Below are 16154 nucleotides of genomic sequence, written 5' to 3'. Positions count from 1 at the left end.
TGTCATAATCCAAAGATTTAAGGGATGCTTTTTATGTTAATTTGTGTATCGTTAAGACTTGACTCACTTGATGAATCAACCACATCACCAATAAAACTTCGGCACACCAACAGGGTTTTTTTAAGGCTCCATGTCCTCAGCTTCTCCTGTTTTATATGCTACAATGAAATTAAAGACTATAAGATGATTAAGCCCTAAGAAAGGTATCTACAGACTACAAATGATTGCATTAGGTTGTGTCCCCTCTTTACTTTCTCTTCATAATGAACCAAAACCAATTAAAAATCTGACTTTTATAAAAAAAAACACAAACAATGACAAAGCTGCTCAGCTTGTTTCAAAGCAATCTTGGAATTTAATTTTTCTTTAAGATCCTTAGCATGATTCAGCTGTCCAATTATACCAAATGGCACGATTGCTCGCAAGAAAATCTTTGACATAACATGAGGGAATTCTTGCACTCAACAATTCCAAATTTGAGCCTCCTTTCATCGGATATGTATGTTACAAATTATTTTCTCTTTTTGGACTTATAGGCAGCATCTATATATGGAGTATAAGTCATGAACACATTTTGAAGGAGTAAATGTGTAAATCTATAGCATTCTTGCAATTGGTGTAGGTTATTTGTTCTATGTACTTGTTTAATACAAAATAACCATGGCATACTCTGCCTGCCTTTGACAGATGACTTTGTTGTATGAGAAATGAAATGCTATTAATTTTCTTTCAATTTGAGGCAATTATAAAATATGAAGGAAGATCATGTAATGAAAGTAATCATATTTTTTTTTAAAAAAAGTATAGATAATATGGTAATTGAAAATTAAAATCGACTAAAGTTTATATAAGAATACATGTAAAGGTCATTAAACTAAAGGAAAATACTTGTACATATAGGTAACCGCTTTTATTTTCACCTAACATGCAAAGTTCTCCAAATGAATTTTACATATTGGCGTTTTTTTCCAAAGCCAATATTGGACTGCAGATGTGAGGACTTGCTTTGTCTAAAGCTTAGGGACTGTCTGAATGTGTTATTTATGTTTTTTGTTCTGTTTCATTAAGTGTGTGATGCATTTCAAATTGTATGTAGGTATACATATCCATAGAAGTAATTAAAAGTAACAAAGTAAACCAAAATACTCTTAAATATCTTATATTATAAATATTGGTTTAGTACATATAATTTCATGCAAAATATACATGGAATATGTTTTTAATATGAACATGTGTTATCTTTGCTACATGTTCATTGAAAAACAACAAAATATTCAGCCTACTATTCTAGACATTAATTACTTAGATTACGTAATTAGATTTATATTTATATAGCTAAAGTGTTGTGTAGGAACACATATTTCCACTTGTGTTTCCACACAACCTTCAAAAGGCTAACAATCTATTAACACTGATGCTATGTAGTAGATTATATCTAAAATACGTTGATAGTACACAAAATAAGTACCATGATTCACCACTATGTACTACCCCTAGTGGCCATTGAGTCTACAATGCTGCATAATGAGCAAAATGCAGTAATTTCATGTTGCTGTCTATCAACATATTATATGTTATAACAAAAGGAAATTTTCACCTTAGCTTGTAAGAGATGTATTTCATATCTCATGGTGTTAAAGTGGTGTATAAGATTACTGCTTTTCTTTGCCATGTTCTTCTTTCTCTGTTGCAGTATAAGAAGCTGATCCAGTGTTTTTTTTGTTCAGGAGAAGACATTTTATAGAACTTAACACTTGTTTCATTGAGCATCTGCTGTTGGTGTCTCTTCAATGATGATCTTTTTTGTGGCGACCAATCAGGGAAGAGTGTTGTGTTAAAGATGTTGTGTTTGCAATCAGTGACAAGTGTTACAACAACTGTTTCTAGTGTCCATTTCAGTGTGTTGCTTGCAGTTAATACTGGGGTTGGGCCAACTTTGAAATGGATCAGTTTTGAACTGATCTTCAGTTCTTCAATTGCGAAAGACATTGACTCTTTTTGCAAATAATATGATTCATGTGAGTCTGTTAGTTGAAATGAATAAGATACTCAATCTAAGTGTTAGTAAATATATATCAGATTCAATGTGCATATTGCTCTATTGAACCGGAAACCTTACATTTTTCTTCATAGCACAGAGTTGATCCGCTGTGAGTCTAAAGATCTTTTCTGTTTCGTTGTTCAATGCTGTTAAGGTAATGCTGTCAGTAGCATCAACATCGTCAAAAGTGAAAGCAACTCTGCAGCAAGCATTTGATTATACAGTTAGGTTGAAGAATAATTATGAATAATAAAGATATGTACAATTAGTTGTAATAAAAGTTCATATGCCTAAAACAAGACACTGTCTCTCGGGTGTAGCATTTTCTACATGCAAAGTGTCTGCCCTCTGGCTGATTTGTGGGTTTACCAAATTTTAAGTAGCCTAAGTATATAATTAGCTGGTCTAATGTTGCAGATCGTATTGTTGCAGGTCTCCAGTGCCTTTCATTTTGCAATGCATTTTGTGGCTGTGACAAATTAGTATAGTCAGTTTGGTTAAATGATTAGGTTTATGTTTGATGAATAAAAGGGGAAAAACTGGAACATGTTTGTAATCAGAATGTATTAGTTTATGTAATTAACCTTCTTCTCTTTCAAGTACTGGATTGTTATAGTTTCTTGGTGTTGTTGAGGATACCGAACTTGTAGAATTCTGTACTGTCGATCTAACAGCAATTGTGTGTATTGTTGTGCCCTGTGATAGTAATAGTATGTTAGTATGGATTATACACTTTTTTTCCAAAATTGATAAAATGTAAGCCAAGTACCATGCACGTAAAACATTCGCTCTATCACCCTCTGGATTATAGACAATTTTACTGCAAATTCCAGTAGACAGAGAGAATCCTATAAAGAAAACTGATAATTAGTTGGTTGGATTGCTTTGAATTTTGGTGATTCAACATATCAAGTTCGGTATTTATTAGACAATACTAACCTTGTAATCTACTTGGTTTAACTAATGTGAATCCAACAACTATGAATTTTTCAGCCCATATATTCAAATTCTCACATGTACTCCTAGTAAGATGATTCCACAGATTAATTATTACAGGTTGTGTATTGCTATCAAAACAGGATACGTATTAGATTGGTTGTATTTACTTTTATACAGATGTTGATGTGAGAGATAATGAAGAGAGTCTTACGTTTGGTCTGTTATAACAACCTCTCTAACATAGTCCTGCTGACCGTAGAATGAGTTAACCAGCCGAGCTTCTTCTTCTAGAAATAATACTATGCCTAATACATCTGCAAATCAGAACATGAGTGTTAGTATTTATGTTATTTGTACTTCATTTTATATGTATCTGTAATTCAGTTGTATATACCATATGTAGAATCATCACAGGTATCTTCTGTGAAGGTAGCTGTTGGTTTCAGTTCTGTAACTAAGATATGTTAGATCATCTGAACAATGTTAATGTAACTGTATTAAAGAGATAAGTTATTGTACCGCATATTTAATCAAGGAAATGAGCTGTAGCAATTGAAGATATTTCAGTAAAATAAGGTTCAGCCTGACCAGTTGATGGAGATATGCGATGAATCACAGCTGGTGTCCCAAAATTGAGTTCATATGGTATTTTTGTAATACCTATCTCAAAATGTCTCGGCATCACTTTCACTGTGGCATTGGTTATTTCATAGTGGTCATTCATTGAAAATTTCGGTCCAATAATCTCTATTTCATCTTCTATCAAACAACCATGTATTAAAGTTCCCTATTTAACAAAGATTTTCAGGTTTTTTGTGTTAGAAAAATGTACATGTTATATGAATATAAATAAGTCCTGTTCAATACTATTAGGGAAGATTGAAATAAAGCATTAGTTTACATGTTTTATACAACATTTTATCAGTCTAAGTATATTCTTGTACAAATAGCGATTATCTATAATATTGTGAAACTGATCTTCTGTTATTTGTGGCTTATATATTTAGTGTCAAAATACTATAGGATTTCCCAATGTTGTTCTATTCCTTCTCCATAACCCATGTCATTTGAATCCTTGTTTTTTTGTTACTTTTACCAGCCTACCTATTTTATTTTCCCTAAATATCATTGTTTTTCTTAGCCAATACCGTTAGGTTCTATTGCTCTTGTACTCCAATCTGCACACAATTCTTTTGAATTACAATTACTCAAAGGATGAATCTTTTGATGTCTCTTCTTTCAGTGGTTGCCAGTAGTTTTCTCTCATGTAAAACTGTTAATAGGCCAACATTGCTAGCAATATTTCAAGGTTGCTCACTATATTGGTATCAACAGTGAACATAAGGTCAAACTTATTGCCACTTAGTGAAGGAAGAGTATTTCAGGAGTTTCGAAGTTCAACTTTACCGCATCCTTGGAGTAATTCTTATTCAAAAGAATGGTGTACAACTTGGAGTGAACTGGCAAAAGAAACTGATGGCGTTGGCTTGAAAAAATTTGATACTTAGGGATGATCAAATGGGTAAGCTGGTAAGGGTAAAAAGAAACAGAAATCAGATGGCCTGAAGTATGGAATAGGAAGAGAACATGAATGGAAAACCACAAGAAGCTAATAATTTGAAATAGATTTATGTTTGCAGGGAAAATGCAGCTTCAAAATAGGTTGGAGTGCTATTAGACTCATGAAAGTTTTCACATTCTGTTCTCTTTCAAGTTGTTAAAAAATTAAAAGCTGTGTATTTTTCCAACTTGGAAGAGTGAGCATGCAAAAGGAACATTCCATAAGTATTGTTATGAAAGTTGTTGTTGGATAGATTAAATTTTGAAGGAACCGTTCAACCTATAACCACATATGATTAAGCCATATTTAATAATGTCATATTTATGAGCATATATAAATCAAGCATTTTGAGAAATCAAAGTGATTTAGTTAGATAACCCTAACCAACTCACATAAGTAAATATTGGATAGAAACAAAATCTATGAACTTTAAATGTTTCTCAATATTATTTGCTTACATGTGTATATTTTTGGTTATGTTTCATTGTAATTGACATTATTATTTATTGTAGTATTTAGTTTAAATAACAAATTCATGCTCTAAATTAACACAATTGAGCAGTAGCTTAGAAATAGATTAAAATGATAAAATAATCTATGATAAATCTAAATTAGTGTTTTGATTATGATCATAACTAAAACCAAATGAAAAACTGTTGGATTATCAAAATTGAAAGCAATTCAAAATTGATGATAAATGCTGTAATACAAATTTAATTATACAGGTCATATAAGATAGTATTATTTATAACAAAGGTATCTTGTTTTTTCTTGTTTTTTTTTTTTTGTTTTTTTCCCTTGTGTTTTTTTGTTAAATTAACATGTATATTTTGTTTTGTAAATGAATTTCATATTATTTCTATGTCTATCTTAATAAGGAAAAGGGAACCTGTATATGAAATTGACCAGGAAAAAAGCAATATAACTATAAGTGTAAATAGTGGCTAGTTAGAATAAGTACAAAATACATCAGCAAACAGAAGTGTCTGGTAAGTAGTAGCATTGAGTAAAGGAGACATGTTCATTTCCAATTGTTACGACTTTGACTTGAATTTCGTACTCTTTAGTATTGGGATTAAGTTCTTCAACATACATCAATTATGGTTTCATTTTTTTACCCTGTATTCGATTGATAAATTTCTTGTTAGGTATTGGATTAGTAATAGTGAAAAGTACTATGAAATTAAAGCCAAAATTAAAGGAAATATATCAACTGAATTTGATGCTTATCTGGAAGAACAAAGAGTAATGACTATAATGAAGAACCATTTATTATACAGAATTGAAGTAGTAATGATAGGAAATAACCTAGATTTATAGAGTATGTACAATTTAGGTTGCCTGGGTTTTTAATTTGATTTTTTTCTTTTTTTTTTGTTTGAAGATACTGATATTGAATTAGAGAAAAGTCTCTTTTGGGAAGGGACACGTTTGAGGGATAAGTATATATAGCAGTTGATGATGAAAGTGAATTAGTGGATTATACTTAGAGGTACTATTGTGATTTACCTTACACTCTACCTATATTTGATATTATAGATAAAGATGTAGTTCATTTTGCTTCAATGTACTTTTTTTTTACTTCTAATTATATTTGATTTAGATTTTAGATTTATTTTTTGCTGACAAAAAACAGAAATCTTTATTTACTTAACTTTTGGAACAAGCATAAATGTATCACAGGCCATACTTGCTACTGTTTGTGCTTGTGATTGTGTGAAATGATGGGAAAAAATCAGAACATTTTTTGCTTAACTGTAGTATTGTTTTTTGCTTATATAAATTAATGTGATTGTTTGGTAGAGATGAATCCTTTTATAAAATCTGAATTGGTTTTGTTAAAAATATATAGTTCTATTCAAAGATATTTGTGCAAAACTTGTGTATGTTGTTATATACTTTGTTAAGTAAATTATGTGATGTATAGAACTGTAGAAGTAATAAAAGAATTTATAATTAATTATGTGATTAAGGCTTAGATCGCCATTATTCGCGACTCGAATAATGGAGAAACATGTTTATGGAGTAGAATATAAGTTACTATATTCATGTATGACTTAAACTATGCATATATATTTGTAGTATTATAGAGTGTGATTGTGGTCTATATAATGAAAAGTTAAAACTTGCTATTTCATTGTTCATTACCATTTATAAGTTACTTTGGATTTTTTTTTTATAATTTTGAAGTTATCTATTACCATTATAGATATTGTTAAAGTGCCCTTGTTTTTTTAATCAAACAATCTATAGCTAATGTACATATATAGCAAATTTTTTTTCCTTTTGTTTATCGGTGATCATTCCTTTTTCAGTTAGTGATAAATGGTTGTGCACGGTGATAAATGTCTGTAAACACCCAAATGTGTCTCCCCTAAACCAAACCTAGTGATGAATACCTTCCATGTCATTTGATTATCGAACAAGGTGAAAGTGTGAAAAGTCTAGTGATGAGGATTTTTTTTAATTAAAATATCTCTCTTTTTGTTTTTGAAAATATTTCTTCTTACTCTATTTTTGAAAATAGCCAGTTCAATTTGGTTTGGTCCATGATAAAGGTCCAATAATAGTGTAGTTGGTTTAGGCTTGAAAAGAGCTTTCCAACGATATATTATAAGCCCAATTCCGATGAATAATGAGGAATTTATGGATTAAATTAAATTGGGTTCGAAATGATTTTTACATGTGGCCCAATGATCTAGAGGAGGGCCTATTAATTATTATTCCTAAAGTTGTTTGGATTGATTTTGATCTTCTAGAAGGTTCCTTTTAATTCTAATGGAATTAGGATTAATAATTATATTTTAAAGAGTTTCATTTGGAATAAAATAAGTGTTTTATGATAAACCTGATTTTAATTTGATAAACACGGAATTTGCTGCTTAATCATATTAAGAAGAGGATTCCGTACAAAAGCGCGTTTTATCTTTTAATTAGAGCCAAACGACAAAGTCTGTTGCCTGGCGACAGATTCCAATTTTATTCCGTATAGAACTTGAAGTATTTTCGATCGTTTCCGGACTGTTTTCTTATAAATAGGGATCGTATCTCCTCCGTTTTTGATCATCAAGAATATTCAGAACCAACAATCAACAATCATCTAATTCTCTTTCTCTCTCTAAAGCTAGAAGCTTATTCTCTCTCCATTCTTTTTCTAAACCTTTCCTCTCACAAAATTCCACATTCACAAGTTCTAGACACACCTAGCCAAGTTCGAAGTTGCCTTTGCCCTAGACGTGAAAGTTTGATAATTTCTGAGGGTTTGGTCCCAAATTCCTATTTCAATTATTTGATTTAATTGTTTGTTTATTATTTTCCTTGGAGTTACTAACGTGTGTATTTTGTTATTAGAAAGAGGTACGAGGCATCGAAGTAAGTAATTGCTTTAATGGCTTTATAGATATAGAAATCATGTTTAAATTATTTTGTTGATTCCTAGTATCATGTTAGGATGTTTATTGCTTCCTAGTATCATGTTTAGGGGGTTAACTAATATTTCTAATATCATGTATGATGCTTCTTCCTATTTCTTTCCTAATATCATGTTAGTATTATGTTAGAGATGAAGCTTTGATCTTTATTGTTTAGTGACATGCTAGGGTTTGTTATTAATTTTGTTAGTATCATGCCTAGGATCTTGCTAATATTATTTTGCTTTATTGAGATTATGATGATGATGATTGTAATTATGTTGCTTGATATTATATATTATTGTTATTGCTTGATCACGCCCTTTCTTGCAGGTTTAAAGGGAATTTGTACTTGTAATCACGCTTAATAAGATAATTAATAATCTTGTTTAGGTTAACATGATTATAATTCAAGTGATCGCCAATAATAGTTTTTCTTGTGCATTAAATTCAACCAACATATATTAAACAGGTTTAGGGTTAATCTATTGATTGCATGTTAGTCAGAAAGCGCACATGAATACGAGGAGAATAAAGTAGAGGCCTATTTAAGGCAGGTTCAATCTCTTTTAGGTTGGATTTGTACCTTCATCCCCGAACTTCCAGTCATCGTTCCAGACCTATTGGAGTTAACGATCTCCTGGATCATTAAGGGGTGTAACCTTCGCCCTGTGAACGGTTTACAAGTTCCTAAAACTTGTTGGCGACTCTTTTACTCTAGCTTCCTTCAATTACGTATGTTTTATATATATGTAGAAGTATTGAGAACAGATATATATGAAGTTAAAAGTATTTTCAATTTAGTTATAAAATTGACTATAATAATGATATAATCTGATACATTTTCCACTAAGAATGAACCAATATTATTGTTGAATTATTTTGAAACATAAGAACATATATATTAGCATAAGCACTTATAGATAGTTCAACAAAATATAGTAATTACTTATATTTTATATTAAGTACATAAACAAAAGCTATTAATATATCTAATTCAACATACACTAAAACATAACGTAATTAAGATAGTAACATGCATCCATAGGATTTACTCCTATAGATTTTTCATTATTAGGAGCATGCTTGGAAAAATATAGAATATAACTTATAAATAAACAAAGATTTTTTTTTTCTCTTTGTTTAGCAAACTAATTGTGCCTTCATAGAATCAGTGATTTCATTCAGTTGATGCTGTAGGAGAATTTGTCTGAGCAATATGACCTTTAACCATGGAGGAATCATCTGGCTCTACAATGTTAAGCTGGCTTTGCATGTCTGAATCATTTCTTTGTGTTAGGGTTATAGCTTCTGCTGCTGCAAAGAGAGCAGTTAAAGAGCGTTTCTTTGGTGCTGCTTTTGTGGAAATGACTTCAACACTTTTTTTGATTGGTTCATCTTGTTTCATAGAAACATTGACTATCTCAATTGGCTCAGAACTTGTAGCAGCAGTTTTATTCATAACGGGAGGTGGTTTATCAAAACCGAAGCTAAGCTTCTTGTTCATATCTGAAGCTGAGTGACCTTGCATTGTAAAATTTGTCTGGGAGAAGTCACCAAGGATTTGAGGATTTGAATCTTTTGCAACACGGTTGATGCTGTCTATTACAAGTTTAGTACAACTTCTCTTAGATGGCTGCTGTGACAATTGTAACAATAAATTGACAGTGGCTATAGTTTCATTGCTGTCAAATTCAGTTGTGTTAACAATTGGAGATTCTAGACTTTCTGTTTCAAGGGTTAATCTTAACTCTAACTAACCAGCAGACAAGGTGCTTCCATCTATTTTATCAACACCCCAATTTTGTAAAAGTGAGTTTGTTTTCTAGGGCTCTGAAGAGGTTGCCATCAAACTGCTATCACCAGATTTTGTATTCTGTGCTTCTACTTTTATACCTTTTAAACACCATTGAAGAATGTTGTTTCTTGAAAGAGCTGTTGTTGGACCGACTTGTATCAGGATATTGCTATTACAAATCTGTTGCTCAATTAAACTGAACATCTGAACGTTATCCTAAGTAAGCATTATCAGTGTTAGAATAGTCTGATTAAATAGAAATAGATGGGAAATTAGTACACTCTAAAAATATTACAGATAGCAGAAATATTGAGGAATGCTTACAGAGTCTTTGATCAAGTGAACTTCTTGGGCAGATATTCCAAATAGCTTTTCCGTGTCAGCAGTAAAAGTTGTGAAAGACATGGTTCCTGAATCATTTGTGGCATCAAATTTGAATGTAACTCTGCAACATGAAGATGAAGTTATCATGTTGGGAATGTATAGATATACTGTAATTTCCAAAGTTTGGATGGGAATCAATTTTACCAATATGCAGAAACGCTATCCTTTTTCATACAGTTCGCACAACTAAATTCTGTACCCACAGGAAGGTTTATGCGTTTCCCACAAGTTAGACATCCAATATATGTAATAACATTTTCTAATTGAGGCTCGGCTATTGTTACTCGTAACCAATAGCGCTCTTCTTGTAGTACATTACATGCCTGCAAATTAAGTGAAACAACATGCATATAAATTATTCGTCATATGACTTTGACAAGTAATAATTTGAATTAAAGGTAGGTTAGGCTTGACTTTTTTCCCTCTAAGACTCTGAATGTCTGTAGGCGATTCATCTGTAGGTGCAAAACGGACTTGTAGTATCTTTTCCTGTCGATCCAAGAGTTGTTGAGTGTGAAACCTTCCCCTATACAGAAAATGTGATTAGTGGTTATCATACATTTCTTATAAGAAATATGAACTCACTTAGTATTTCCATATACATACCATTCACGAAGAATGTTGGCCTTATCCCCTTTAGGATCATGTATGATTTCAGTAGACATACCCGTAGATAAAGAGAATCCTTGTAAAGAATACTTAAAAGTTAGTTATCAGTGGTAATACATTTTCAAATGGTGGTCAAAAGCTTGTAAGCTAATAATATTAATTTTATGTATCCGTACCTTTATGCACAGATGGTCTTAAAGCAGTGAAGCCAATCACATCAAAAGTTTTAGCATATAAAGTAATAGCATCACATGCACTGTCAGCTAAATCATTCCAAGTAGTTATGACAAGAGGTTGGTCCATGCTGGAAATGTGAATACGATTGTATAGTTAGCTTAAGATGAATGTCTACAAAGAGTTTTTTACAGCAGTTTCAAGTATATACTGACTTACATGTGATCAATTATAACAATTTCTCTAACATGTATTCTCGACCTTCATTAGCATTGATAACACGAACTTTATCTTCTACATAAAGAACAATCCCTAGAACATCTAGATCAAAAATACATAAAAGTTAGTGTTTATGGTGGATTAGGTAGTAAAGTTTGAATGCAGTGTATGATAAGGAAGATTCAATAGTGGTTACCATATTTAGTTCCTGGTATTAAGATGCGAGGAATTGACTGTATAGACTGGAATTGTGGTCCATCTATTGTTCCTTCAGTACTCAATCTCTGAACCACAGTCTGTCCTCCAAAAGTCATTTGGAAAGGAAGCTCATCTGAATTGGTTCTCCATCGTTCTTCTATATGCTTGATAGGAGCATTTGAAATGATATATTGGCCATTATACACAATTGCTTCACTAAAACTGTTTACCTGTTCTCCAAATAATGCAGCCTTCATCTTATTGCCCTAAAATTATAAAGATATTAAATATTATGCAGCTTGTTAAGACATAGCTCTAGTATCTAATTGAAATAAGGAAAAAGTAGATAGTGAATTGATAAAAGAGAAGTACCTTTTCATCAGTGAGTAATAAATTCTGAAACAGAACTGCTTTCTTTGAAGAAGTTTTTGGTCTTGATTTTTCCAGAATTCGAACTTTCACACTGTAATTCTTGATGTTGCTATTCAATTCATTAAGATACACATATCCTTGATCCATTGTTGTGAGCCTATATGACGTATACATGTATATACATGAGGCTATACTATTCATTTATATTTCGTAATTACTTGCTAACTATGCTGAATTATAACACTATACATAGTATGCAAATGAAGTTGTATATTGTGATATCATAAAATTTGATCACTCGGCTTTATTATTGAAATCAATGTGTACAACTTATAATTTATGGAAGTATTAATTATAAATTATCTGTGTAAGCTCTAATTGATAAACATACTTTCACATAGACAAGAATTAATCAAACAATGTGTAAGAACTTTTATCTTCTATGACCAACCGTGATATATAAGCAGAAATTAGCAGAAAATATATACACTAGCAAGTTTAATGTGTATAGAAACAAAGTTATAAATTTACAAGATAATATTAAGATGAGCAAGATATCATATTTACAGGATCATACTTTTAAGAATGGAAGTTCTAAGAAGAAGAGAAAGAGTTGTACCTTAATATGCACCAGTAGGTAATGATCTGTGAAATGTATGTTCCTTTTGATGCTTTATATGATATGATAAGCATGGATAGGAAGCTGTATTATATATATATATATATATATATATATATATATATATATATATATATATATATATATATATATATATATATATATATATATAAGCTGTATATAGACGAAAAAAAGAATTTTAAAAAAGAATATGTGGTATGGATAGCAAATGCTATGTATCTAGAAGTTACAGTTTTGTTTTTTTTATTCTTTTCTTATTGCTTAAGCCTCAAGGTATATATTATACACTGTAGATTCATTAGATCTCAATTGTACTTTCAAAAGATTTTATAATTTTGTACATAACTTATAGCAGGCTAAAAGCTGACTTAAGTTATAGGATGTATATATAATCATTTCCTTATATAGGAAGCCATATAGTGATATTGCATTATATTTCTTTTTTTCTACTGTAACTTGGTTTCTACAAATATGATATTAGTTTTTTGTGCTTTTTTTTTTTTAATCAAATCTATATGAAGTGATTTTATATGTACTGTTCCTTTAAAATTTGTAACAATAAAATAGCTAAATGTGTTTAGATGAACAACTTAACTTCTATATTCTTAATTACTGTTTCCTAATCTTCTCTGTTTATGTATCTATATTAACTGCATAATCCAGTATCAAACCACAAGTATAGCAGGGTGATATGTAAAAGCAAGTTAATTAGGCATGATATAAGTCACCTATAATAAGGGGCACATGATATAACCAAACTATGGATCATTAAAGTAAATAAGTACATTATGTAAACCAAAAACAATAAATATGCCATCATCTATACTTCCACATAATACAAAAGTCAATTGCTTTCACTGATTTTTCTAATAGAGCCCTGCTAATTTTAAAACTTCAAAACAAACAACATTTTTAACAGAATTTGCAGCTAATTCTTGCGGAGGCATAGTAAAAAATACAGTCACATCAGATTGTTTTTTTGCTCGTGAGAGGGCAACATATAATTGCCCATGTGAAAAACAAGGGCGAGGTAGATAGACAGAAACTCGGTTTAAGGTTTGTCCTTGTGACTTGTTTATTGTCATGGCAAAGCTCAGCTTTAGAGGGAATTGTTTCCTTTCAAATTGAAAAGGATATCTAGCTGAAGCAGAAGGTCGGAGGTTAATCCGTGGAATGAAAACTTCATTACCTTTGTATTGCCCAACAACAATGATGCACAGGACAATATTTAGATAGAAATTCTTGCATATGAGACGTGTTCCATTACAAAGGCCTGCTGAAGGAAGTAGATTTCGCAACAATATTACAGGGAAATTCCTCTTCAACACCAGCTCATAAGGGCTTAAACCACCAGGACATAGTTTATTCAGAAACTCTGTGGGATATACGTCACATGTATCACTTAGAATTTTGTCAAAGCTTTTGTAGACCACGGGATTTCCAGGAAACTGATGGATAAGTGAACTGTTGATAGAATCAACAGTGTCATTCAAAGGTGTTAAGATGGCTCTTTTTGTAAATAAAGTACTTTCAAACTCTCCATCATAAAATTCTGGGAAGACTGCTGTTGTGACTTCTGATACATGATCTATATCAGCTGGAAAAGGCTTACAAATATCTGTAGGCAATCGAACATATGTATTTTCGAGTTCCTGTAACTGACCATTTCCCAAATCCAATAAAAAAGCAGAGAAAATCGGATCTTGTTTGGCTCTTTGATTTTCTATCAATTCGAATTTGATGAGCTAAGGCCATATATATGAAGTGACAATGCTAAATTGCACAACTTCCCTTTAATTTTTAAGTGGAACAACAGGTAATACCTGACAAAAATCCCCTCCAAGAACAACTAATTTCCCACCAAACAGCTTGTCATTACCACATATATCCTGCAGTAACAAATCTAAAGATTCTAAATTGCTTTTATTAGCCATAGAAGCTTCATCCCAAATGATTAATGTTGTTTTCTTCAAAAGTGCTGCTAAGCTACCTTGTTTAGGTACATCACATACTAATGAATTCTCAGTATCAATTGGTAATTTGAACCTCGAATGAGCAGTTCTGCCTGAAGGAATGTTGGTTGCTGCAATCCCAGAAGTAGCTGTTGGTAACACTATCTTATTCATCAGTCTTACTGCTGCATATAAAGCATTGTACAAAAAAGTTTTACCTGTGCCACCAGGTCCATCTATAAAGGCAGCCAATTACTTGACATTAAGACGATCAATACAATCAATACATGATTGAGGAATTGGTGCATCCAAAGCGTCAATGATGTCTTTAGTACGGTGAAACTCGTCTTTTGCATCAGAACATAATTCACTCAAACCTACACTTTTTAATGATTTTCCCATAGCTTCTAAATATTGCTCAAGTGACCTAATAGTCAGGTTTCTGACTTTAGATACATTCTCTTGGTACTGATGTTGAAAATCTTCAGACAAAGCTGTAAAATACTTACACCATAAAGAATATGGGGCTCTTGGTTGACAGAATATTAGGATAGTTGCAAATAAACGGCTCAGAGCCATAGGTAAGTGAGTAGCTTCTGCTTCTGCCATACAAAGATCACCTACGTCATCTTCCTCAATTAAGCCCAGTTTTAGAGCAGCGTCTTGAAATGTAGGATATAACTGTCCATGCACAGTCCTAAGGTCTTCAAAAGATGTTGGACTTCTAACATTTATCAAAAGTAATCTAAGGAAAAACCTTCCTCCTTCAACTGGATAAACAAATGCTAATCTTCCAACAACTTTTGTATCATTTTTCCTTTGAATCCACTCTTTATTTGATGCGTCCCATCGATAGTGTTCATAAAATTCTCCATATAAATACCCCGTACCACCTTGTTATTAGTGTCGAAAATATACAACAAAAAAGTAAAAATAAATACCTAATTTCAACAAAAAAGGGGGGGATAAAAACAATCACATACAGAATAATAATAGTTATTTGAATCAAAAACTTCACCAGCTCAAATCTAATAGGCTTTATATAAAGAAGTGGTTATGGAAAATCATTATTCAATAGTACACAGAGTAGTTATTGCATTAGCAGAAATATGAAATACAGTGGACCAGGATATACATTATATGAAATAGATATATACATTAAAGAGAACATACCCGGTGCAGCAGAATTAACTGAAAAGAATTCAGTTAATGGAGTTCTACTCCGCATACTATCAGATACAACAAATTGTAGTCGTTCATGTGGTCTAAGATGAATTTTCTGCATGTTTGGCAAGTGAACTAGTAATGGGAGGACTGGAGGATACATTGCATATAAATCAAATCCAAAAATCCTCTATGCAGCTTCACATGGTGACATCCATCTACCAGCCTGATACTCTGTAATCTCATCAAGCACATTATCTTTTTCAGGTACAATGTTAAACTGAACTCGATCATGACTCTTATACACATATTTATACAGATATTTGATAGCTTTAATAGTCGAACAGACCTCAACATTTATATGGCTATCAAACATCATAGATAGATATGGATTGTATGGTATGACCCAACGATTGTCTAGCTGGGCATTCCTTATTTTAACACTTTCTCCAGTGTTCTTCCGTCTGTATAACGGATAACCTTCTTTATTTACAATGGTGTCATCTAAAAATTGCTTAGGGTAGCCATATTTGCACAATTCTTTCATTCATGATTTGCTCATACAGGTACATTTAGGATTCAAGCTTCCACATGGACCGTGCATCATATGTCGTAGTACAATTTTCCGAAGACTTGGACTTGTAGTAGGAGGTATTTCGGAAGATACAAACTTATCATAATATCCAACACATT

The 16154-nt window shown here is 31.8% G+C and overlaps 2 protein-coding genes across 2 annotated transcripts; both read right to left on the bottom strand.

Annotated features, from left to right (window-relative positions):
- Positions 1 to 10273: 10273 nt before the first annotated feature.
- On the bottom strand, positions 10274 to 11852 carry LOC145564905 (replication protein A 70 kDa DNA-binding subunit B-like). Its single transcript, XM_081625066.1, has 7 exons — positions 11706 to 11852; positions 11332 to 11599; positions 11165 to 11237; positions 10919 to 11046; positions 10740 to 10818; positions 10548 to 10659; positions 10274 to 10456 (listed from the first exon to the last, which is right to left on the bottom strand). The coding sequence occupies exons 1-7, from the start codon at positions 11850 to 11852 to the stop codon at positions 10274 to 10276; spliced, it is 990 nt and encodes a 329-aa protein (XP_081481192.1).
- A 1359-nt stretch (positions 11853 to 13211) lies between these two features.
- Positions 13212 to 15582, bottom strand: LOC145564904 (uncharacterized). The gene is made up of 4 exons (XM_081625065.1): positions 15471 to 15582; positions 14585 to 15190; positions 14169 to 14533; positions 13212 to 14003 (listed from the first exon to the last, which is right to left on the bottom strand). Exons 1-4 carry the CDS (start codon positions 15580 to 15582, stop codon positions 13212 to 13214), a joined length of 1875 nt encoding a protein of 624 aa, XP_081481191.1.
- Between the last annotated feature and the right edge of the window lie 572 nt (positions 15583 to 16154).

Source organism: Chenopodium album, chromosome 10 (genome assembly GCF_948465745.1).
Source record: "Chenopodium album chromosome 10, dcCheAlbu1.1, whole genome shotgun sequence".
NCBI classification, from domain to species: domain Eukaryota; kingdom Viridiplantae; phylum Streptophyta; class Magnoliopsida; order Caryophyllales; family Amaranthaceae; genus Chenopodium; species Chenopodium album.
Note: the sequence above shows the minus strand (reverse complement) of the source record. Positions and strands in the feature narration are given on the sequence as shown.